Raw genomic sequence first — 26025 nt, forward strand, 5'->3', positions numbered from 1 at the left:
TCTTAGAAACTCAAGTTGGTGAGAAAACTATTTACAGTTGTTTCAAGTTCCTTGTAGCCAAATCCTAAATACAAGACTCAGGAGGCCTTGATCAACAAAAGTATCACTGAACCTGATTTCTTTCTATCAATTATGAAAACAGTCATTATTCACTTAAACGACTAATGACAGTCAAAGTGACATGGACTCATTCATTAATCACAAGGGGTGGGGAACACCAAAATGGATCTATCCAAAAACTCTACCAGCACCTAGAAATGTCGTCACTGCTTTATAAAACTAACAATTTTCAGCCTACACTATCCCGGCAATGCTTGACTTCTCATGAAGACAATGAATCTATAACCCCAGGACCATATACCTAGTGAGAAAAGCTGTTCTCAAGGATCAATGACTGTGACAGCTCTGTGGATCTGTGTGCATGTGCGCTCTAATAAAAATAAAACACACATTAGAAGCATCACGTATTTAATGTCAAAAAGTTCAAATTCAAGTACAAAAATTAAACAACACATGATTTCAACATTAAAAACCATTAACACTTCTTATGCAAATACAGTGAATATCAAAAACACAAGTGAAGCTTAACTATAAAATCCTTAAATATATTAACAGCAAAATTAGAATTTATTTCTGTAACAAATAATTAATAACTAAAATATTTATAGCTGTTTTCAAGGACCACAATGGTAGACTGTGTTATCTTTAGTATTACATAAAATTAGCATCTTAATCTTTTTGTCTCATCATTTCTTTCTACCTAATATATAATTGTTCCAATCTCCAAAAGAGATAGTGATCCTTGGTTATCATCTTTAGTTATAACTATTCCTTTCAAGTGGCTTAATATTTGTAAAAATTTTGCAAAGTAGTTACACAATAAATTAAACTACTGGGATCTATTGCCCACTCAGGAATTACAAGAAAATTCCATAAGTTTAAAAAGAATAGCAGTTTGCAAACCCTGGAATAACTTTTCAAATATTGCATCTTAAAATAAATTCTATAACTCTGTTATTCTGAACTATAGTTGCTGTTTAGTATGTTGGAATGTATTATTTTTAAAGCCAAATGTGCAAACCCGATTCTAAAATAAAACAGTAGTTTACTTTGCATGCTTTACACAAAGTAATTTTCATACTAATGTTTACAGATTTTCTTCAGAAGAATGAGGCCTGATTGGAGATATATAGTCGTTGTCCCACATGGCTGCCATTAACAAGTGACACTGTTGGTGACAAGGGATAGCTTGGATAAGAGTAAGGCCTTGAAGTGTAAGGAAGCACGCTGGGAATCCCAGAAGAGAGGGTAGTAGCACTAACAGGGGAAAGACTATTTATTGAGCTGCGACGGAAACTGCAGTCTGTAAATAAATACATGAACAATTACACTGCACATCTTTATGGACACAAATTTAATTCAAAGAGACAAAGCATTAAAACTATAATCACATTTTAACATAATGTTTAACATTTAAGATCCTGATGATACCCTATCAGTGGTAAAGATTACTTCCAAGGTCACTGCAATGCAAATCCTAATAGTTTTACCAAGTCAGAATTTAATGCTTTCCTTCACTGACACAATGCTTCAGAGATCTTAACAGATTGCATTCTTGGATTTTTTTTAACATAGAAAATCTCTGATTTGTCTTGCGCTCCACAAAAAAGCTTCTTTTAAATTTGGTTCTAGCAATAAGGGGTAATTCATGAAGAAAAGATAAAAAAAAACAACAATTCATAGTTGCTTTTTTTAAAACTGTATTAGTTATCAAACAGCAGAAATATTACCCCTGCACTTTAGAAACATTTGGCATAAACTAACTTCCAATATTTCATTATTTAAAGCTAATAGGAACATTTATAAAACTCCACATACCAATTTAATAGTCCTACTGGTACAACAATAAAATGAATTGTCCTCATAAAATAAACTTTAAGAAACCATTATCAACTTATAGTATAGAAAAATATCCAAAAATTAAACCAAATTTAAAAATAATTCTATTTGAAATACTGTTCCTCAGTACACATTCATCATATACACCAATAATTTCCTGCTTCGTTAACTAATAATTATATGTGTATTAAAGACCAAATTGGTAAATCTTATATTTTCCAAAAACTCAACTATGTTCTTTAGTCAAATTATGATAATGTATAATGGGTATGTAAAGTTATGGTGTTTCTAGGAACAAAAGGAGAGGAATTAGGTCATTTAACGGACAAGTAGAGAGTTATGTTCTCTGCAGTACGGTCCTGGTATCATAAATGAGGCCTCTAACACAGGCACATTAACTTAGTGCTGTCATGGAACTTATGTTTAGCCAACGGGAATGAGATCAACTGCAGGAGAATAAGCTCAAGCAACATCAGAAAGGACCTAGTTAAGAAAAAATGGAAAAAATAAAAATCAGTTAAATATAAGTTTAATTTCTAGCACTGCAACACTACTAGAATCATTTCATAGCCTTTTTAATCTTTACAAATGTTACCTTATCTACAGCAATTTTAGAAAAACATAAAATAGCCAGTACAGTATTTTCAGTGACTGGAAACTGGACGAGAAATCTCTATAATACTACCTGCTTTCAAACACCCAAAATGGGATGACTCAATTACCACAGAAGTTTTTCTTTTAAGGAGTCCCCTCACCTAAGGATTTAAGAATGAGTATCAACTGAACTGTCAGCGGCTCCCAGGTATTACCAAATGCCTGTACTACAGGACAGTTCAGACGTCCTCTCCCCTGAAGACTATATACAAATTCAGCGGTACCTAGGTTCACAAATGCTTTTGTTTGAAAACAATTTTGTTCACACACAGCAGCATTTAGCAAAATTTTGTTTTCAACTTGCATCGGGTGACCAACATGACCACAGCCACCTTTTGCATGAACACACAAACCTGGTCATCTTTTCCAAAATCACAGCAGGAATTAAGTTCGTGAGCAAAACTACCACTGTAGGGCTGAGGATATACTCAGCGGCACAGCACCCGCCAGGCCAAGCGCAGGGTCCTGAGTTTGATCCCTGATACCACTAGTCCTGTACCTCTGATACACTTGGCTCTTTAAAATTTTGCCAATGTGGTCTTTTTTCTTTTTGTCTTTTTGAGACAGGGTCTCTCTATGCAGTTCAGGTTGGCCTTGCGCTCACTTTGTAGTCTAAGCTGGTCTCGAACTCACAACAATCCTCCTGCCTCAGCCTCGGGAGTGCTAGGATTACAGGGGTGAGCCACCACAACAGGCTTAATGTGATCGTTTTTAATGTAGTTCATAATAATAGGTAAGACAGGGAAAATACAGTTTTCAGAGAAAAATCACTTGTTTTGAGTTTACATCCACTCAAGAAGTAATGGAGCCTATTAATGAAATGTAGACACAGAAAAAAAACTCAGGAAGACTTCAAAAAGAAGCTAGACAAACTGTTGGCTAGGAATATAATACTTTGCACATCTGCATTTCTAACAGTGCCCTTTAAACCTTTAACTTAAATAAATACTAATCACCACTAAATTCTCATATTTTAAGAGTAAACACAAAATTAAAAGCTGGCTGTGATTACTTTATTCACATGTAGGACAAATCAAGGGAAAAAAATTCCCCCCAATATTATAAAGATTAGGCATAATAAAAAGCTTCAGATGTTTGTAAGATTTTATAAGCACTTTGAAAATAAATTTTATTCCTATAATCACTAAGAATCTAAATACATTCAGAAAAACATCTGGATAATTAGAAAATAAAACATGAAATATAAGCTGCAAATAACTAGTAAAATAGGTCTATAAGTAGAATCATGTTTTCCTTGGAGATGATATATAATCTAGGCATCACAGAAAGCAGCAGAAATCACTACCACACACACGAGGCCTCAGTTATGCACAACTCACCAACACCTGGTCCTGCCAATGTTTTTTAATCACAGCTAGTCCAATGTATATGAACTGTGACCACTGTAGTTTTGATTTTGAGTTCCCTATGATTAGTAACACATCACTGTCCTCTTGAACATCTCTGGTAAAGTATATTCAACCCTTTGGATCATTTTTATTTCAGAAAATTTTACCTTTTTGCCAAATTCTCTAATTCAAAAATCACACACCAGGAATAGTCTGAGACTCTTACAAGTCTCCAATCCAAATGACCTCTTTTGTATGAAGGAGGCTGCTTATGAAACTGATCTATATACACACACAGCTGAACAGAAGAAGACGTTAAAAAATAAGCCTCAGCCAGACTCCACCATGGTGTGCAAGGCTCTGCTACTCACTCAGGAGGCCAAGGTGTCGGGATCAGTTGAGGGCAACAGCTTAAGGCCAGTCTTGGCCAACAAGAAACATAGGCAAGTGCTAAGTCCACTCAATCTGCTGTTTTGGAGGTTATCTCAGGAGAGCACTGGAAGGAGCCGTGTGCCTCTCGGCCACCTGGACCTCACTGACACCTGCCCATGGCCACGCCTCTCATGTCAACCCTGGCAGCTGTTTCCTTAATTTATGTTTTTGAAAAAGTATTATTGATTTAAATAATACAGTTATTTAAAAATCTGTATCTGATATACATCTGATTTTGAATTTTGCATTAGTTTACCACAAATGAGATTTATATACAACCTGCAATTGCAGATAACACAAGTAAGTTTCTAAGCGATGCTAACAGAAATCCCCTTTCCTTTATCAGAAGCAAATGAAGAATTTTAACTTTACAGATATGCAAAACATCAAAATACTTTAGCCAAAAAATCTACCGTTTTAAGAAAAAAGGGCGTTTTCTCATTTTTAGCCTAAACTTTATTTAGTTCTTCCCAGTGGAGTCAAAGCCTCCTGTTTCCTCATCTTAAATGCTCAACTTTTTGTAATATTTCATTTGAGGAAAAAAACTACTTTACAAAAAGAGGTGTGAGGACTACTCTAATGGATTGTTAAGATACAGCATTTTTCTACATTTCAAGTTTCACATTTATACTTTGAATATAGGCATTTGCAAAGAACAAATATGACGTACATAAAACCTACACAAATAATAGCAGACAGGGTTCGCTGCAGTTTCGGTCGGGCAGCGGAAAACGCCCCTGAAAGCCCCAGGACGCAGGGACAGTGAGGGCCACAGGACGCAGTGTGTACCTGCTTCCTTCGCTACCGTCTGGCGTGGTCACCACCACCATGTTTCTTAGTGAAAACACAACCAACGGGTAGGGTGACTTACTCAAACTGTTCCTCACTTACTTCCAAGTTTAATCTGACACTTTTTGACAAAATTGCTAATGTTAAAGCTGTTGTTTGGCAAGCAAATCAAAAAACTTTATTAGTGACTTCAACATGAGTTTGTCAAGGTATCTTCTCATTAATTCTGGCCTTTTACTTTATTTCTAACTCAATATTATACTAACTTATACTAATTTTTCCATTAAAAAATGCATTCTTCATGATAGGTTTCTTTCTTGCGGTTAGCTACGTATTAGCTCCACCACCATACCCACACCTTCTGCGGTGTGCCACGGTGTGTGAAGTATCCACACAGTTGTACAACACCAATCCGTAATTCCAGAGTATTTTCCCCCTAAATATAAACTCAGCCCCCTCAGCAGTCATACCACATCCCCTCTTCCCTCTTCTATGGCAAACACTAACCTTTTTGAAAATAAAATTGCCTGTTCTGGTATTTTCACATAAATTTATATAGACCCACACAATTTACATGGCAAATAAATTTATAAACACACAAACAAAATTCAAGTGAGTGTTTGGGTTAATCTACGTATTTCCCAAACTACATCCTCTGCAACTCAAGTGTGAGTCTACCTGCAACAAGAATTCCTTAGAATGGGGTTGGGGGTTTAGCTCAGAGGCATAGGTGCCTGCCTTGAAAGCAGGCAGTCATGAGTTCAATCCCCGGTACCAATAAAAAGGAAAAAGACAAAAAAAAAAAAAAAAGATTTCCTTAGAAAAATTAGCCTTAGAAAAGTTTAGGAGAGGTAAATTTAACAGAAAAATACAGGCTTTATTATTTAATATGCTAACATGCATTTTGTTTTCAAAGAGGAGTATACAGTACCAAGTTTTTCCAAATTGGAGAAACCTCAGAAACAGGTGTCACTGAACAATTCTGATAATCAGTTTAGGAGGAATTCTAATGAAATAATACATAATGGGAAAACACAAAAAACAGAACAGAAAAAAAAAAAAACTCTTCCAATGTTAAAACAGTAACTACAAACACAAATGACTATGGAGGCCAAGATTTTTTTTTTTTCTTGGAGGCCAAGATTTAACACATACACTTTTTTTAAAGTTTAAAAAATTAAAAAACACAACCAGGACCACTCTAACACAATTCACCTCTTATCTTATTAAAATTAAGTCCAGTTGCTTTCCCTCTGAAGAAGTAGGAGGCCAAACCATATCTAGAGTTTTTACTTTTCTACCTTTGCACAAGAGAGAATTATGGCAAATTCTTTCAGTTACTTTCCAAACCACATGGAAAAATAACAGAGTACCAGTCTCCTCTAGGAGGAAAACTTGTCCCTGGAGATACAGCAATACAGGCTTGAGAACAGATGAAAAACTGTGGTTCACTCAATGAATTATCTCAGCAAAACTGACCGGAACATAAAGCCTAAGAAAGCAATTCTTCAAGTTTCATTTCTTCCAATAAACAAGTCTTAAAAACTCAAATTTTAAACTGTAAAAAGTTGTTTTAAAAAGGGTAGTACTAAGCAGAGCATCACAAATAGCATGTAAAATTTTACGCTGTGGATTTAAGAGCTATAACAAGTGACAAATCTCAAGTATAAAGAAGAGAGTTCTCCTTATGTCTGAAGAACAGGGTAATTAACAGCAGCTAATATTTATTGAGTACTTACTAGATGCCAAAAATCACAAGATAAGTATACCTGAATTCTTATAAAGACCGGTAAGTATTGTTACCCCCTTTGACAAGCAGGAAACTGAAGCACAGAAAGGTGAATTTACTCAAAGATATAAAATGGTACATGGATTACTTCCCAGGAACCATAGTACCATCTTTGCCTCTATGCAAAAAGGAGTTTGGATAGTAATGATACTCACTCAAATCATAAACTGCTTTTAATTTTCTACTACAGCTTATTTTTCTCATTATCTTGAAAAAGAACTAAGCACCATAGACCTAGTAAATAATACTTTTATTCTGAATTGTTCTAATAAGATTGTTGTTGAGTGAGATTGAAAGTTAAGATTCCCATTTTCGGATTAGTTTGAGAAACACCAGATAATCTAAATAAAACACACTCACTCCCCCCTGAGCCTAACTTGTAAGTCTGGCACCATCTCAGTGATTCAGCATTAGTAGCATGTTCATAATGGGGGCCAGCTGGACTTTTTCATTTTACTAATTTTATTAAATAAGTCTAAACATCTTAAAGCCTTAAGAATCATTTATGACAGGTTGTCTGTAAGCTAAATATATGACAATATTCCTAAGAAACTCTTTCTTACCTGCTTATTTTCTCCAAATTCTTCTACACAGGTCCAGGCTGAAGAGACTGTGTTCCCTGTCTGTAAGCAGCGAAGACAGAAAAGGATTGAGAATTCAGACTGACGCTGTCCCTATCCGGGCAGTGCATGGAACCCTTGGTAAATCGGGGTATCTCTTCAACAGTAAATAGGAAAACTCAGAGACACAGAAACCACAGCAAATAGTTACCATTCCTCAAGTTTTCCAAAGATGAACAAAGAGAACAGCATTTTGTTGTTTAAATTAGAATTATGAGTTAGTATATCAGAGAAAACCGTTATCTTCCTAAGCCAATTAAGTTATTAGTTGGTAATTCCAAGAAACACTACCCTACCAAAAAAAAGAAAATATTTCAAAAATAAACGAAACTGCACAATTTCTGAAAACCAAAGAATCTACACAAATTTGTAAAACATAAACGTTGTATAACAATGAATTATTTTGTATATGAAATATTTCATCCCTGATAGACAAAACTATACTAAAAATTTTTGTTTGCCATCTGCTAACTTTATTTGAAATATAATTTAGCCACTATATAGTATTCTGTGAGTACCCATTCATTTCAATAATGATTTCTTTATATGCCTTGAAGCTTGCAGGTAAGAATGTACATCCAACTCTATGCTAAGAAACCATGCATATAAATATAATCAAGTGAAAATCCTTGACCATCTAAAAAAGTATAAATTTTTAAAATAATCATGTAGAGATTGTAACTCAGTGAAGTCACTCTATCTTGTTTTCACATGATAAACTGGGTAACCATCAACTTTAAGTAGTAAAAACAAAAGCATCTTTCTCAAAGCACTGAAAACAGCCAAGACAGTGAAAAATTATAAGGGTCATGGTATCAGACAAGAAGAAAACCCAACAAGGCAGTACTCCTCTTTGGAGGATTTATTTCCCTACAAGGGCTGGCAAATTCTCAAGACAGAGAGAAGCGAAGAGAGGTGACAAGAGACAGACAAATTTCATAAGCTAAGAGGGCCAAAATAATAGCCAAGGTGCTACCAAGAAGGCAGGACTGGAACCCTGAGCAATGGTGAGCCAGATCTGGAGCCACTTTAACAGAAGCCAAATCCAGCTCTGACTCTCAATCCTTGCCGGCATTACCACAGTGTGGGGCGGCCAGTCCCTGTGGCCACTTTTCCGATGCCAAAACCAATCTTTCTGAATAAAGACAACATGACACTAGTCTCAAATGCAATACGATTCTTCAAATATAATACCTAGCATTCCATCAAACACAATCAGTCACACCAGGAGATAAATATTACCTAAAACTGAAAGAGAGAAACAACAGTAACAGATCTCCAGGATATTTGGGCAGCAGTTTCAGAATCAGGTATTAAAATAACCATGCCTAAAATATTCAAGGAAATAAAAACTAAATCTTTTAGAAGAAAATGGAAATCATAAAGAAGAATCAAATGAAATTCTAGAAGTTAGAAAAAGATCCAAATGGTTATCAACATGTTAAATATAAGTAAAAAAGAAAAACAATTCATGAACCAAAACTCAGATAAAAAATATTCAAACTGAACACAAAAAGGACATGTGTGGAATACAGTACAAAGGTATTAATATAGGTGTAACCACAGTATCATAAAAGAGACAAAAATAAGACAGAAGACTATCTGAAAACTGAATAATTAAGAGTTTTCTGAAACAAATGTATCAAAAAAAAGATGACTAACCTTTCAAATATCAGGTGCATCAAAAATATATTCAGAACAACAAAACAGATAATTGCTTGCACATGGGATACAAGAGTAAATATGAGTTAAGTATTCTCTAGGCAGAATGAACAGTCCCTGGCACAAGCCTGGAAATGCAGGATGAAAGGAAGGGAAAGTATAAATATGTAAATAAATATGTTGCACTAAGTCTAAAAACTATAGGTATCACAGGGTTTAAAATACAATTTAAAGTACATAAACATCCTAATGACAAATCTGAACTGGAAGAAAGGAACTAACATGTTGCCAAGTTTCTGGCACCGTCCAACATGTGAAGCCCTAACATCACACTTCAGTAAGGAGGCAGGTGGCGAAGCCTACCGGATGGTGACTGGAGCAGAACTGAAGCTGTAGCTCGGCTTGGGAATGAAGAACATTTTTATGCTATCAGGCCCTCTGAGTCAGAACATGATACGTGTCTTGAGGCCTTCTTTAATTTCTCTTAGTAATTTATTGTGTAAGTACCTTACTCTTTCATTAGCTTTATTCTACATGTTTAATGTTTTTCAGTACAGTTGTAAAAGGTGTTTTCATTTTTATTTGTTCCTATCTTATGGATATACAATTTATTTTTAACATAAAAGATAAAAGTACTTACTTCACTCTAATGGGTCTAGGGAACAACAAAAGAAAACATTTCTCAAACATTTTTATCATGAAAACATAAAGCCAATCTCACTAAGGAACATAGTGTAAAACTCCTAAAGAAATGATCGATGATACTTTTGGGCCTTGAGATTAAACAATGTCTTGTTTCTGGAATCCAGTATCATTCCCATTGTTCTGTTCTATTTCGTTTTGTTTTATTTTGTTTTATTCTCTAAAAAAAATAAAAATAAAAAGAAATTATCAAAATTGAAATTTAGCAAATATACAAAGATAATACACCATGACCAAAGTGGGCTTATTTAGAAATACAAAGTTGATGTAATTTTAAGCATCAATGCAATCTACTACGTTAAAGCAATAAAAGACAAAAGTGATGTGATTACATAGGTACAGAAAATTAATCATTCATGATGAAAACTCTAGAAAGTGATAAAAGGCTTCTACAAATAAAATTTGTAACAAACATCCTACCTTCATGGAGGAATACTCAAAGTTTACACGGATGTCTTCTATCATCATTTGAGTGCAATGATGAGCAAGCAGTTCTAGTCAGTGCAACAAGGCAAGAGGAAAAAAGCACAAGGGTGTAAAAGGAGGAGAAACATTACATGTAGTTGACAAGAGTATACACAGAAAAATAGTGCAGAGTCAAACCATTAGAATCAAGTAAGTAGCTTTATCCCCTACATTAAAAATAAAATTGTATATGCATAAAACAGGAACAAATAAAAACGAAAACATCTTTTACAACTGCACTGAAAAACATTAAACATGTAGAATTAAGCTAATGAAAGAGTAAGGTACTTACACAATAAATTACTAAGAGAAATTAAAGAAGGCCTCAAGACACGTATCATGTTCATGACTCAGAGGGCCTGATAGCATAAAAATGTTCTTCATTCCCAAGCCGGTCTACAGATTTAATTCAATTCCAGTCAAAATCTCAGTAACATTTTTTCATATAAGTTCACAAAATTCATATTGAAATATAAGAGCTGAAAGGAATTAATTTGAAAAAAATACTAGTGAAAAATTCTCTATCAAGTAGCAAGACTCTTGATACAGTTATGTAATTAAAACAATGTAGTATTGGACAAACAGAGTTCGATAAAATGGAACATTCTGAGTAAGGCACATATGTACATTTGCACAAAACTAGGTACAGGTGTGTGTGTGTTTGTGCACACATACTTGACCTTTGTAAAGTGGTCCTGCAGACTCTTGAGAAATGACAGTCTTAAATAAATGCTGCTGGGCAAGTGAAACCCTCGACTGGTGAAAAGCCTGTTCTTATGTTCATTAGTTTAAGAGACTGAAAGATGTCTTTGAAAGAAAACACAGAATAAATACTTTTGGGCCTTGAGATTAAACAAGAATTTCTTGCAAGACACCAATGGCAGTAACTTCAACAGATCAATGAATGGAATCATATTAAATAACTTTTGTTTTGTCAAGATACACCACAAAGATGGTAAAAATCGGTCACATACTGGAAAAAGTTATTTTTAAACTATATACCCAACTAAACGCTTACAGGCTAATGAAGGGAACCGGACTAACAGAATACAGGCACAGGAGACCTAAGAAAGAAACCTCTCCAGAAGGCAGCCTGGAGCCCTCCAATCGTACTGAACGATGCTTGGTATCACCAGCATCTCACCATCTCAATGAGACAGCACGATATTCTAGTCATACTGTCCCAAACTGAAATACAATACCTAAGTTCTGGCAAGAATCCACAACTGAGGCAGTCGTGAGTTCGATCCCCGGTACCGATAAAAAGGCACTATCCACCGTTGTTTGGAAAATGTGGCCTACTATACCTGTATCCAACATAACTGCACTCAAATGAGTGACAAAAATAAACAGGATCTCCACGGCACCCTTATCCAAGAGGCTCCAAAGGGAAATGCATCACATTCTCTTGATCAGAAAGGCAAACTAAATTATCACACTTCAACAAAATTCCTGCGAGGCATTAGAGCAGATGAAAAGAACTGCCACAACAAGCAATATAGATCATCCTCATAAACATAATGTCAAAGGAGCCAGACACCAGTGGATACAATGTACACGTTTCGAAAGCACAAAGGGTGAGCCAGAAGAGTGGCCTCACTAGGGAAGGATGCGCCTGGAGTCCCGCCGTGGCATGGCGTGGCGTGGCGTGGCGTGGCGTGGTGTGGCGGAGACTGGCCCCGCACAGCCACCCCTGGGCTGATACTCGCCCAGTGCACTCGCGTGCACACGGAAAGCTGCAGCATAAGAAGTTGTAACACCTGCCAGTGAAACACAGATGGCTGATAACCTGTAGTTCCGACAGGCCTTCTCCAAGCGTTCTGAAAATGCCGTGTTAGCAATTTCTGCTTCCCTGAAGGAGATACACACCACCCCATTAGCCACCATTCCTGTGTCTGTGCCAGCCAACTCCACCTCAGCAACTTCTTTGCCAATCTTTCTTCTTTCTGCTCAAAGCACAGCCTAGATGCATCTTCCTTCATACTCTACTTTTAGCCTTATAGCATGCAAATCATTAAAAATATTTGTAAAGCACTAACAAAGGAGGCACTACTCACACATTCAGTATAGACCACAACAAATCATACACATACAAAGCCCTCTCTCTGGCTTTATAAAATCTTGCCGCATAAAAAACTATGTAACATCAGGAGGCCGAGGAAGGAGGATCACTGGGAGTTCAAGACCAGCCTGGTGTTACCCTGTAATACCAGTAATAAAGGGTAACACACAGTGACTAAACTGTTGAGTGATAACAAGATCACGTCATCGTGGGTCACCACCTCTGACAAGAAGCCTAACGTGAGAGAGAAGTGAATGTGGCGAGCAGAGCAAGCTACTCAGCAGGGCTGGGAACTACCACGCGGTGCGCCCCTGGAGAGGCAGCGACTGCGATCCTGCAAAGGAAAGGGGAATCCCGGGGCTCGAGGACACCACACAAGTGAGCCCCTGTAGGTTTCAGAACACAGACAAGCCAACGAGACAGCACCGCGGCACCGCGCAGGCTTCTACGGCTGGACACCCAAGCAACCGGGGCCAGGAGGCCTGCAAGCACCTTCCGGACGGAGGAACCACGGCCATGCACGCAGCCCTGCTTCTCGGCCCATGTAAACGGTGAAGTCCCAGGAACAACACCTGGTACCCAAGGCACGTTGGCCGGGCCTTTCCTCCACAGGCCACCTGGCCCAGGGCTCAGGCAGCGCAGGGTCTGAACCCGGAACGTGGGCGGGCGGGCAGCACCTTCTGTGAAAAGGTGAAGCCTGAAAAGCCCCTCTTGCTGTATTTTAATTCTTAGAAAATTTCTGAAAAATCATGTGTCAATAATGTCCCGTAGTCACTCATCAACTGTTCAATCTCAGCCACAGGCCAGCTTCCCACTGCTGCTGGGAAGGAAGTCTGCAAACAGCCAAGCGACCAGACCTTGGCAAATCATTCAACCAACTCTGCCCGTTTCCTCACTTGTTAAAACAAAAAAAGCAAGGGGGCTGAGGATTTACTCAGCAGCATTAAGTGCCTGCCTTGCAAGCACGTGGTAAAGTGAAAAGGTGTTAACACTCAAACAAAACCCTAATGGTGAGAATAATGTATTATGTAGGTGTTTAAGGGAATACCTAATATACTGTAAGTGTTCAAAGCACTTTATTATGATTACTAGTATTTCTTACTACCTATGGTTGGAAACTGATGCCAGAATTTATTAATTATGAATATAAATATAAAGTTTAAATAAAAACATAAAACAAACATAAGCTATAGATGAATCATTTTAACTCATTTTACACTTACAACCGTAAGTACTTCTAAGATAAAATACTGTTACCATCACTGCCGTCTAGGATGCTGACTGCGAACCCAAGAGACTTAGCTCCAAATGTCGTTCTTCCATTCTCTCTGCCTGCCATGTATTGTACCTTTTAAGTACTGAACTTCCTTTTGCTGAACCCTTCCTAAATGCTGTGCTGCCTGCCCTGATCCTCTGTTCCAGGGTAGGTTATGACACCCACACCCAAGCGCTTCTAAGACGCATCCTCCCTGTACTTCTTCAGACATTCGGCAGAACCTTAATGGAGAAAGTCTCCCTCATTAGAAAACAGCCCTATATGAGCACCAACCATCAGCAAGTTCTGGTTGAATGAGCATAGTTTAGCAAGCATTAATCTAGTTACTATTTAAGACTGAAAATGAGCATGGAATAAATGATAATAAACAAAAGAGGGTATTCATGTAAGAAGAACAAGGATAGGGCTGGGGATTTAGTGCAGTGGCATAAGCACCTACAAAGTGCACAGTCATGAGTTTGATCCCGGTACCAAAAAAAAACAACAACAACAAGGGTGCCCAAATCAAAGTTTCATAACATCACAGACTGCAAAGAGCAAATCTGTAAAGAGTTTCACAATGGGAAGGGAGGCGGTGTTATTCTGAGTGACATCGATCTAGCAAAAATTCTTCTTTCCCTTCAGGCAATTATTTAACTACACAGATTTGACATAAATGTCAAAAGAATTAGACATTTGGGATTTGGAGCTTCATTTTTACTAATACAGACTTTTCAATAGTTTAAAGGATGTTCTGGGATATACTATCATAATCTACGTATCTGAAATGTTTTGTGTCTTGCTTCCATTTACAGGCATTTCAAAGGGAAATATTCAAGTTTTTTTTCCATGTGTCACCTCTTCAACTTTTTGGAGATGGCAACCCTGTTTCTTCTATATAAGTTAAGTGTTTATAGACTAATCAGCCCAAATATTTCAATAGTTCACTGCTCTAACTTCGTGTTTTCCTAGGCTTGCCCTAGTTGTCAAGGTTTAGTTAAACTGTGCTACCCAAAAGCAAACATCCCACAGATAGTCTGACAAGAATAAAATTTGGGGGCTGGGGGTTTAGCTCAGCGGCATAAGCACCTGCCTTGAAAGCAGGCAGTCATGAGTTCGATCCCCGGTACCAATAAAAAGGAAAAAGACAAAAAAAAAAAAAAAAAAAAGAATAAAATTTGGTCTGGATCCTACATAAGTTTTTTATGTTTCCTTGAGTTATACAAATTTGACTCTTGTTCTGGTTTTAATAAGACAAATTCTTATTGATGACTGGTTAGTTTTCATATTATGTATTTTATTTAATAAAATATACAAACAGGAACATATAAAGATAGCTTACATAATTTAAAAAATAAAAATATGTACTCATCACCCACATTTAGAAATGGAACATTATCAAGTTCTTAGAAATTTGCACTCTTGGGGCCAGGGATACAGCTCAGCAGTACAGTGCCTACCTGGCAAGCGCAAGGTCCCAAATTGATTCCTGGCTCCCCAAAAAAATCTCACAAAACCAGCACGGGCCAGATAGTGAGTTCAAGGCCAGCGTGACTTACATAGTTTATGCAGAGATCCCATCTCAAAACATAAACAGAAAAGAAATTTGCACTCCTTCCAAATTCTCCCTGTTAACCAGTAATTCTAGCTTTTATGTGTTAATAATTCCCTTGCTTTTCAAAAATGGCTTCACTATATATTCATATATTCCTAAATAATGTATCATGTAGCTTTGCTTGGCTTTATTTTTCTAATGATCATTTTCCATCACCTGAATTCCTTCTATTTAAAAACTACACCTTTTTTATATTACATACTTTTAATAAGCCACCACAGATCTTTTGTGGAATGGAGCAGCAATGAAAGTGAATAATCCATCTACTACCAGTTTAAAAAAAAGAGAAAAGGCAGAGGGAAGATTAAGATTCTACACAGGTCTCTGCACTATGTCAATATGAGAATGTCATCTATCCCCAACAAGAAACTGGGATGATGGGAAAGTGAATATTAAAACAGAGGTCTTAAGTTTGTAATTTTCTTGAATTAAAACACCATATTATTAAAGAGCTTTCCAGGACAAACATAGTTATGGAAGCCTATTATAGTTCAGTTACTTAGTTTAAATGTAAGTATTCACATCTCAGATCTAAATGCATATACTTGGGAGTTGACTACAGAGATGTTCTAGTCATACCAACATCATTAACACAGAAATTCAAACTGAAAATAAAAATCAGTAACACGTAAAAATTCAGGTAAAATGTTCAGGCAACCTAATTTTGCAATTCAAATAAAAAGTTATCTGACATCATTAAGTTACTCCAAAGACAGGTAAGGAGACTGGCAACCCTTCCCCAAGCATGTGAGCTTAACTGTCAGAAAAGCAGTGAACAATAAGATAAGTCAAATGGAAAGACTTAAAAATCAAGTGAATCTTTTGGTGCTGGTATGTAAGTAAAAGTCACAGAGACCAACGATATTTCAATGCAAGACTCTAAAAATATTAAGTCCTACTACGTAAGTCACAGGGGAAAAGTTAAGAAATAAATTAGGAAAAACTCAGGGCTGGGGATTTAGCTCAGCGGCTTAAGCACCTGCCTTGCAAGCAGGCGGTCATGAGTTCAATCCCCGGTACTGATAAAAATGAAAAAGACAAAAAAAAAAAAATATTATAATCAAAAAATTAGGAAAAACTCGTATTGTAAATCCCCCTCAGAAACTAAGTGAGTAGTTTTCACAGATTAAGTAACTGTATTTTTACTTATAACCTCTGTCCCTCTAATTCTTAAGAGAAAAAATACTCTCCAATGTTCTGGTATCATCACTATTTCTGTATTTTGTATGTCTGAATTTTATACCAAGAATCCTTCTGAGATTTATCAATCTCTCAATGAAAGACATGTAGACACATGATATACGGACATGAAACACCTTTAAACTAATGAACATTTCTACTTTACTACTTTGTTTTGTACAAACAAAGAAAATGGCAGATACAAATTAAAGTTTTATCTAACGATTCATGACTCACCTAGACCCTTATAAATTCTGTGCTCCAAATAATCCAACAGCTTCATAAAGCCGTAACTACAGATCTGGTCATCTTTGAAACAAAAAGCAGAAGAACAGTAGAATAAAAAGTAATCCATGCACACAGGCACCCTTGCAGCTGATTTTACAGACACTCATTTACCCCATAGTCTGGCCAGTGAACAAGCAGACTGGAACCAATACTGCTGAAACAAACTTAACAAAAGAAAATTAAGTTAGTAAGCTTGTAGTCTTATAGCAACACACAAAACAGGATTACAAAACAAGCTAAGAGAAAAACAGCTCCAGTAACAGCATCCTTTGAAAACATAGGACAATTAAAATGTGTAAAAGAAAAAGTAAAAGGTCAGTATCTGGTTTTTTTTTCTTTTTGGTGGTACCAGGGACTGAACTTTACCTTGTGCTTGCTAGGCAGGCACTTATGCCACTGAGCTAAATCCTTAACTGCCAATGTATCTATTTTGAAAAAGTAGTTGTGATTTTATATGTTGGTTTACATTTTTATTCATCTTGTTTATTCAAGTTATCGATCCCTTGAATTACTTTGAGTACAAATAACAAGTTATACTGTTTAAACAACTAACAAATGGTGCTAGAGTATACTCATCAAATGATCAGACAATACAGTTACAACACACTGATTTTTTTAATGATTGTGGTTCTATTACTTTGGAAAAAAGGGTGCTGAGAATTGAGCCTAGAGCCTTATTTATGCCTAGCACTCATGCACACTACCACTGAACATACCCCTTGAACTGCTCACAGAATTGTCATAGAAATCATTATAGTATCAGTATGGTTTTACATTATTTACTGGAAATAATTCAGAAACAATTCGGAAATAACTGTTTAGATACCCAAATTATTTTCCTAAAATATAAACTATTTTCTTAAAATACAAAAATCCATAAATGGGTCATTTTCATAGCCCAAATATCATCTACTATGAAAAAACAATGCCCCATTGTAGTCAATACATTTCTACCCAAATGCCATCAATTTAAGGAGCAAGAAAACACAAGTAATTATTAATACTCTGGTGGCTTAAAACTTCCAAACAGTTGAGGAGACTAATCATTTATGTTTTGTTTTGGCTTGAAAACCCACAGGGAAGTGTACCATTCCTGGAAGTAATGCAGTACCTGAGACAGAAGATACACTGGTCTAGCATATAATACAAGATGACATTCTCTAGACTCAATGATGGATCAGATATTAATAAGATAAAACTGATTTTAAATAAAAGGTCTGAAGTAACTAACCCACAATAATTTTCAAGTGATTAAAATTACAAAGTAAAGGATAAAGGATAAAGAGTAGGGCAAGGGGAAATAAGAAAGATATGGCATATTAGGAACCTAATAACCCCAATTAATGTATACACTATATACTATGAGTTAAGACAGCATCAACACGAATGAAAATGGGACAAGTGAATTGGAGGAGGGAGGGGAGTGGAGGGAAGCACATTAAAAAAAAAAAAAAGTGCTGTAACAGGCACATGTAACTCACCAAGACAACTGCAAAAGTGTACTAATAAACTTTAAATTTCTTAAAAAGATCTTCAGGTAACACTAAGCAATATCTATGATAGACAATGAATGAACACTGAAAGTATGAAAAGGCATACTTTCAGTTGATCCTTGAAAAAATGTATGATGAAAAAATAAGTCTCAAAATAAATTCATGACAGTAAAACCACTAATGTAAAGTATCTTGTCTCCATTCACAGGTCCACTCACTAAACTGCTACAGCACAAATTATCACTGTCTTCTAAACACCAATCTAGGAAGCAGAAAGGTATGACACGGTGAAGACAACTAACTCTCTCATGTTGTTTTTTCTGGTTTGAACAAAAACAAAGTAAGAAATCAAGTAGCTGAAAATCAACATGACATTAAAATTTCTTTTAAAACCACATTTAGAAATATTTAGGTGACACCGTGTGGCAAAATTATGAATTGTTGCTAACATCCAAGAATGGAACATAATTTATTGTAGCATTTGATATGAAGGAAATTTTTTAAAGCACTTTTGAAAAATATGACTTTCATTACAAAATTAGGTATTAAGTTTATTAACACAGAAGTTTCTGTTAAAAGAAATGTATTAGAACAATTATTTTAGGAATGTATTAACCAAGGATACTAAGAAATTCTAGGGTAAAGAATCAAGCCTTATTAAGTAGATGTATAAGGTTAAAAAAATCATACAGGTCATAATCATGATAAGTAACAATACTGTTAAGGTTAATCATAATGATTTAACCAGTTAATAAATGTAATTATGTAACCAATATTGGCCACTTATGTTTTACTATATATCATTATTTTCCCAGATCCCGTTACAAAAAAAGGTTAGTTTCCAATCTTTTAATAATTTGTTTTACAAATTCCTAGAATCTTCATTTGCCTGTAATTAATGGAAAAATTCAGAGAAAAAGAAAAGCAAACTGTGCGTCAAAAAGAAATAAAACAGTTGGCTGACTAAAACTTCATTTTTTATCCTGTGAAAAAGACAGATATAAGCTTTGCTTTCTAGAGGAATGGACAAGTTAAACGTATTCTAAGAACTGCAGCTCTTCATTTTAAGTTACTTGAACTCACTACATATTTTGGCAGACAAAACATTTTAAATTATTATTCTCTGTCCTTCACAAGATTTCTGAACACACTTTAAACAAAACCATGTACTTTTTCAATAAAAGACTCCCTAGAGTTCACCAAGTAAGATTCTAGTATTTTGGAGGTCAGGCAGTGAGGTCCACTAAGACTGAATGACATCTGTCATCCAGGGTCACATGGTTTCTTGGTGGCTAAAACCACAAGGTGTTTGCATTAGTAGTAACTGCTCTATTAAGCTGCTGCCCTCACAGTACTAACTAATAGCATTTACAATTCACTAATACAAATATTAAGGTGACAATTACAAATACTAGATGACTGTTCAACAGGTCATAAAGACACATTCTTGAGACTGAGGACTGGTCCCTCACACACATAGTTGAGTTAATGGAATTTTGTTCTCACCATTTGGTCACATGAAAACAAGTACATAAAATCCTGATGCTGATGCCTGCTTCTCATTAAGTGATTTTAAAGCAAATTCAACCAACTCTTTTTATCCTCTGAAATCAGTGTGAATGAGATGGTATCATCAAAGTCAGACACAAAATTAAAATTGGAAAAAGTACCTTTGTGAAAGTATTTTCATCTAAATATAACTTAAAATTCCATTGTATCTATTATATTAGCTTAAATGTCCACTAAATTACTCCTTAAATTTTAAAAATGTAGAGAAATTTTCTCTATTTCAAAGCAATGTATTGGCAAACTTTTTAATCTAAAATTCTATTATATATTTTTGCATTTCTGCCCATCAATCTGGAAATCATAGCTCATAAAAAGCACCAATTATTTTTATATTAAAACTTCTCAGAATAGCATACTTTCACCTTGCTATTTTATAATTTTAGATAGAAGGAGCAGCCGCTACCCTGCAGACTAAGCTAGAACACCCAGGAAGGGCCCATCTTGCTTTGGTTTTCTTGTTTTTTATTTTTTTGGTACCAGGGATTGAACTCACAACCTTAGAGCTTGCCAGGCAGGCGCTTGTGCTAAATCCCCGCCCCACCTAGCTGTATAATTTTAACAGTTAAACATTATGACAGAAACCAAAATCAAACTTCAATAGCATTAAGGGAGTAGCAAACATGATTACACACACACAGTCTCACAACACTTTACTATTCGATGACCAAAACACATGACTGCCATCTCAGATAGGGAAGGTGGGCCAGGGATAGAGCTCAGGGGCACAGCGCCTCCCCCGCAAGGGCAAGGTCGGTGAGTTCCATTCCCAGTACAAAAAAATCATCAAATATGAAAAGGAACACACAAGTCAGACACAATGTGAATAATGAAAAAAATATAAAAGATGTAAAAAAGACAAACATTCACAAATAAAATAGACCACACAAGGAAGGACAGCTTGATCTAGGAAAAGTAGTTGCTCAGAAGAAAGCAAGCATGGCCAGCACACAGCAGGTGTAACCAAAAAGCATAGCTACAAAGTTAAGGAGAGGGGCTGCTGATGGTCTAATTAACTGAAGCCACATCTAAGCTTTTCTAATTCCTAACCTACGACTGGACTCACCCTTCAGGATGGCCACATGGCCCTGCCTGCGCTCTGAGTCTCCGCGCAGCTCCTCTCCCCAAGGCAACCCAGCCACGGCGTGGGGTGGGAGGCACGCCACTCCTTACAGGACACCCCAGAACAGCACGCACAGAACCTGTACACCACTTTCCTCATCAGACCAAAAACACATTAAGACATTTTCTTCACCGTTAACTCCCAAACACATGGGAAAGCATACTTAGCACCTAAGAGTCATTCAAAAAGGTGCGCCATGACATTAAAACCTCAGTCACGGCCAGAACAGCTCACACACATATCAGATGAAATTAAATCAGTAACACAAACTAGATTGTGACATGAAAGTACTCAACTATGTTTTTAAAAAATTTACTAGTTCTTAAGCACTTTAAGTTATCATAAAAGAAAACACTTTATTAGGTTATTACACTAGTTGGCGTTACACTTGGAAATGAGAAAAGAAACACCTTTCTACAATTATTTGCTACTGAAGTATTTAATAAAATTAGTTCACACCAACACACTTGAAGCCTGCCCTTCTCCTTCTAAGTATCCTCCAACACCTTTTTCTTCAAAATGTTAATTCCCAAGGACTTTTCCTGTATGTCCTGGAACCCGCTTATTCTATTCCCACCCAGGAAATAATCCATCACAGAAAACCAGTGCCAATGTTAAAACAACAAAATCCAAAATAGGGTCAAAGTTTCGGAAAAGCAGGGTTATTCACACTGATATTCTGATTTATTACTAGTCAGGTGCAAAACTGTAACATGAAACACACATTTAAAAAGAAACACAGCCTGAGCCCACATACTCTAAGCGTCACACATTTGGTGCAGGATTGACCCATCCCGGTGACGGTGACAGTGAGCCTTGCAGACTCTCAGGGATAACCAATGGCCTGCCACAGCTGGAGCTGGACCCACAAGTCCACACCACATGACCCAGAGTCTGTACTCTACCATTAAACTCACTGACCACGCGACCAACTACAGTCTTTAAACACTATCAGGTGAACCCACAATGCCTTATCTTCCTGGTGAGGGATTGTTCCCAACAAGATAAGGGAGGCTATTCTGTGACAGTATGAAAACGGAGATCATCTCTAATATTGAAGTAAAAATAAGGAAGATTCCATTTTGCCACTAATCTCAGCTTTTGGTCTTTCTCCTATTAAAGGTATTTGGCTTAAAATAAAGCTTACTTTTAGTGCAGCAATATCTGTATTTTTTAGTTAATTTTAAGGTACTTTAAATCAAGAACTTTTGGGATTCTGGCACTAAATGGCCACCAGAAATAAAGTCCCTGATTTCTAATATTCATTTAAGTGCCTGTTATGCCTAAAAGTACATTTTTTCTTAATATCAATGATGGTCATTTTACCTAAATGACATTTCTAATTTGTTTTCCTCTTTCACTTTTCAAACTTGAATAATGGTAGAGGTAATTCCAGAAGTATGTGTGTAGAAGTACATTCTTAAAGAGATGAGAAATAAAAAGGTTAAGTGACTGTTCACATCACACACAAAACAAAGATCATCAAGTTAAGACTGGATAAATAGTGGCTAAAAAAAGCACCAAGCTTCCTGAAAAAGTTTATGTAAATCTATCCAGAAAAATGTTTAAATTAGGACATTCAAAGAAAACAGCTTCAAAATAGTAACTAAATGCACTATCTAGAAAACTAAAATTCCTTAAATTTTTTAACAGTGCCAAAAGATGATACACACATAAAGAGCTCATTTGAGGGAACCCAAGAACTCACACAGAACCTCAAGATCTCAAGAAAGTCCTTTATAAATATCTAGCCGGACATTAACACCATTGTTCATCAGCTGACCTCAACCCTATGCCATTTAATGAAATGCTACAAACTTTCCCTAAAGGAAAGTACAACTTAAAAAGCATCAACACCTTGAGGGTCATTTAAAAGCTTCCATGTGAGAGGAAAAAGATGAGTTGGCCCACTCATCTTCTCTCAGCCTGTCCTTGGGAACATGCCTGGTTGTCCACAGTGCCTGACCCTGTCCAGAGGCCCTCTGAAGATCTGCCATGTTTGCCAATCAGTGTCTAATGTTCTGTCTGCGGCCTGGATGTGTCCCTGGCTTCTCTTTCTCCTGTTCCTCAGCTCCCTATTTATAGACATTCCTTGTTTAACAATGGAGCTCAGTTCCTGCAAAGAGATGTTAACTGAACTGGTCCCTAAATGAGGAACTGTATACTACATGTACATTACAATATTCAGAAAGACATGTTCAAAGGAACTCCAACTCAATGACTTTGCTCTTATATGCAGTAACGTAATGTTTAACATAAAGCTACAGTATTGTACTGTACAGTACAACCAGCACAATTACAGTACTGTACATAGAAGTCACCATAAGGTCACACTGCCATCACATTCTTGTGCTGTAAATTAAGACCAGCTGGGCCCTAAACTCAAGCAGCACAGGTTCAAGGCCAGCTTTAACTGCATAACAAAATCCTGTCTCAAGAAGACACACACACACACACACACACACACACACACACACAAAACACTCCTTAAAATACTCATCATACTATGGGAGTGGCTATGATAAAGAAATTGCATGGTATATTAAATTAACTCTCCCTTTGGACAGCGTTTTTCCTTCATGACTACTTCTCTTGAACGATCTGACAGTAAGACTTATAGATGTAAGTTTTACTAGTACAGTTTTAGACTACACTAGTATACTAGTTTTAGACTGTACTAGTGAAACTGTGAAAATCAATTTTAAGTCACGACTTTGACAATTATATTTAAGAATCAATTATATACAATAATCAATAATCATACTTCTCAGTAAGAGTCTTTTCCCTTTTATTGTTCACTCTGGAAAAAAATCCTTCTAGTCTAGTATTGTTTTGGGCTCAATCTGCCCTCCCCTCAGTCCTAAATCTGAATAGTCATTAAATGAGGAATATCTGTATAACATCCCCTATCCTCTAACTCAACAACTTTCACTTATATTTCTATTCAAGTACAGTAAGGATTTTTGGGTTAGTGTCCCTGATTAAGGCCTCTGGTCCTGTGCACTATGCCTCGATAGGACCGAGTGTTTAAATTCTTAACATATTATTTACATTTTGTTAGTTCTTATCCCTGGTGATGAACAGACACTGAGGAAATATTTACTGTTCAACTTTTTATTAAATGTAGTTCTTTTAAAGGCTGGAGATTTAGCTCAGCAGCATAAGCACCTGCCTGGCAAGCGTGAGGTCATGAGTTTGATCCCCAATACTAAAAAAAAAAGCTAAAAGCAGTTTTTTAAACAAGGTTGATAAAACCTGAGATAAGCAAACTGTACTCTCTCTCAAGACTGAATTTATTAAAGACAATTTTATCCATAATTAACCCAAATCAAACTGGTAATATTACTTCTGATCAGAAGTTTTCTTAGGGAACTACAAGGTAGTAATAGTTAAAAGCCTCCAAAGCTAGTGAGTGGTCTTTAGTTCCACACAGAATCAAATCTTTATAGGGTGGCCAGGCAGGCAACCATGTCTACAAAAGGTCTTCCTTGAAACAGACTCAGACAGCTATGCTGTAAGAATCACAGGCATTTAAGTTAAAATTGAATAGAATGCGTTGGGACTAAAAAAATGTTTCAGAATTATCATGGCAGATTAGATACAAGTGTCTTGGGAAAAACCTTGATCAGCTTCTAATGACCTTTATAGCTCACTCAAAAGTTTCTCTCATTCTTCTATAAAAACACTAAATTTATTTGTGATCCATCTAATTTTATGTTTAACACTGATGGGGTACATTAAAAGAAAATGGAAGTCTTTTATGTTACATAACAAAAGAAACCATAACTAAGAATTTATTAATTAAGCGGACCGCTAAATTTCAAATATCCCCAAATTACTAACAGATAATACTACTGAAGTTCTTTGAAGCAAACGCTGCCCTCAAGCCTTAAAATTCTGATGACATCTCTAAAATAAGAATCTCCTTAAAAACCAGCATGGTGGCATACCCCTGTAATCCCTGCACTCGAGAGGCTAAGGCAAGAGGATCACTTCGAGTTTAAGGCCAGCCTTAACTGCATGGCAAAATCCTGTTTCAAAAAGACACACACACACACACACACACACACACACAAAACACACCTTTAAATACTCATCATAGTATGGGAGTGGTTATGATAAAGAAATTGCATGGTATATTAAATTAACTCTCCCTTTGGACAGCGTTTTTCCTTCAGGACTACTTCTCTTGAATGTTCTGACAGTAAGACTTTTAAATAGATGTAAGTTTTACTAGTAGTTTTAGACTACACTAGTATACTTTAGACTGTACTAGTGAAACTGTGAAAATCAATTTTAAGTCACGACTTTGACAATTATATAAAAGAAACAATTATATATAATAATCAATAATCATACTTCTCAGTAAGTCTTTTCCCTTTTATTGTTCACTCTGGGAAAAAACCCTTCTAGTCTAGTATTGTAAAATCCACAGGTGCATAAAAAATGGCACAAACTGGTGGGGAGAAGCTAACAGTTAAAAAAAAAAGTAAGTGGGACAACACCAGAATGATTTCTCTTTTTAACAATGTCAAATATTTAGTTAACATAAGGCCTTCTTTCTTAATTATCCCTCATTTTAAAGAAAATTTACCTTTTTCAAAAAGCATGAAAGAATGGTCCTAAACATCTCTTAATGATGCTTTCTGTTTTTCTTGAGTAATGAGAAATTTCCAGATTGGTAAGCATAAGGCTATGTCTACACATGACCCACAAGAAATGTTTCTGACTTTACCAACTTTCTATTCCTACTCCCTCAAAAAAATATTGTGTTGACTTCACCAGTGATGTGGTGACAAATCTTATCAACTGGCTTAGTAACAAATGCTATAATTTATGTAAAAATTTTTATCAAATGATTAGTCATTGCAAAAAAAAAAGTAATGAAACAGGACCTAAACAAGATCTACAGTAAATCAAAATTTTTATAAATTTTTCTCTATCAAAATAATGCTTAAAAAAATATGGGAAAATTATACATAAGTTTCATGAATTCATAAAACTAAGATAAAATTCGTAATATTCATCATGCTGAATTCCAAATAAATTTCTAATTTTTATAATATTTCATATTATATGGTAT

General features: G+C 36.0%; 1 protein-coding gene across 5 annotated transcripts in view; it reads right to left on the reverse strand.

Moving 5' to 3' along the window:
* Positions 1-467: 467 nt before the first annotated feature.
* Positions 468-26025, reverse strand: part of Rbm46 (RNA binding motif protein 46) — a 34806-nt gene continuing 9248 nt past the window's right edge. For 2 of the 5 annotated variants that reach the window (XM_063260897.1, XM_063260898.1), the window contains exon 5: positions 468-1363. In XM_063260897.1, the coding sequence (XP_063116967.1) occupies positions 1161-1363 (203 nt within the window). In that variant the 3' untranslated portion in view covers positions 468-1160. Of the gene's footprint in view, positions 2383-7475; positions 7536-16775; positions 16925-26025 lie in introns of those variants that run through there. The other 3 variants (XM_023560396.2, XM_063260900.1, XM_063260899.1) reach the window with 3 other exon arrangements.

Source organism: Cavia porcellus, unplaced genomic scaffold (assembly GCF_034190915.1).
Source record: "Cavia porcellus strain 051 isolate PalLab524CR breed Dunkin Hartley unplaced genomic scaffold, mCavPor4.1 scaffold_14, whole genome shotgun sequence".
NCBI lineage: Eukaryota > Metazoa > Chordata > Mammalia > Rodentia > Caviidae > Cavia > Cavia porcellus.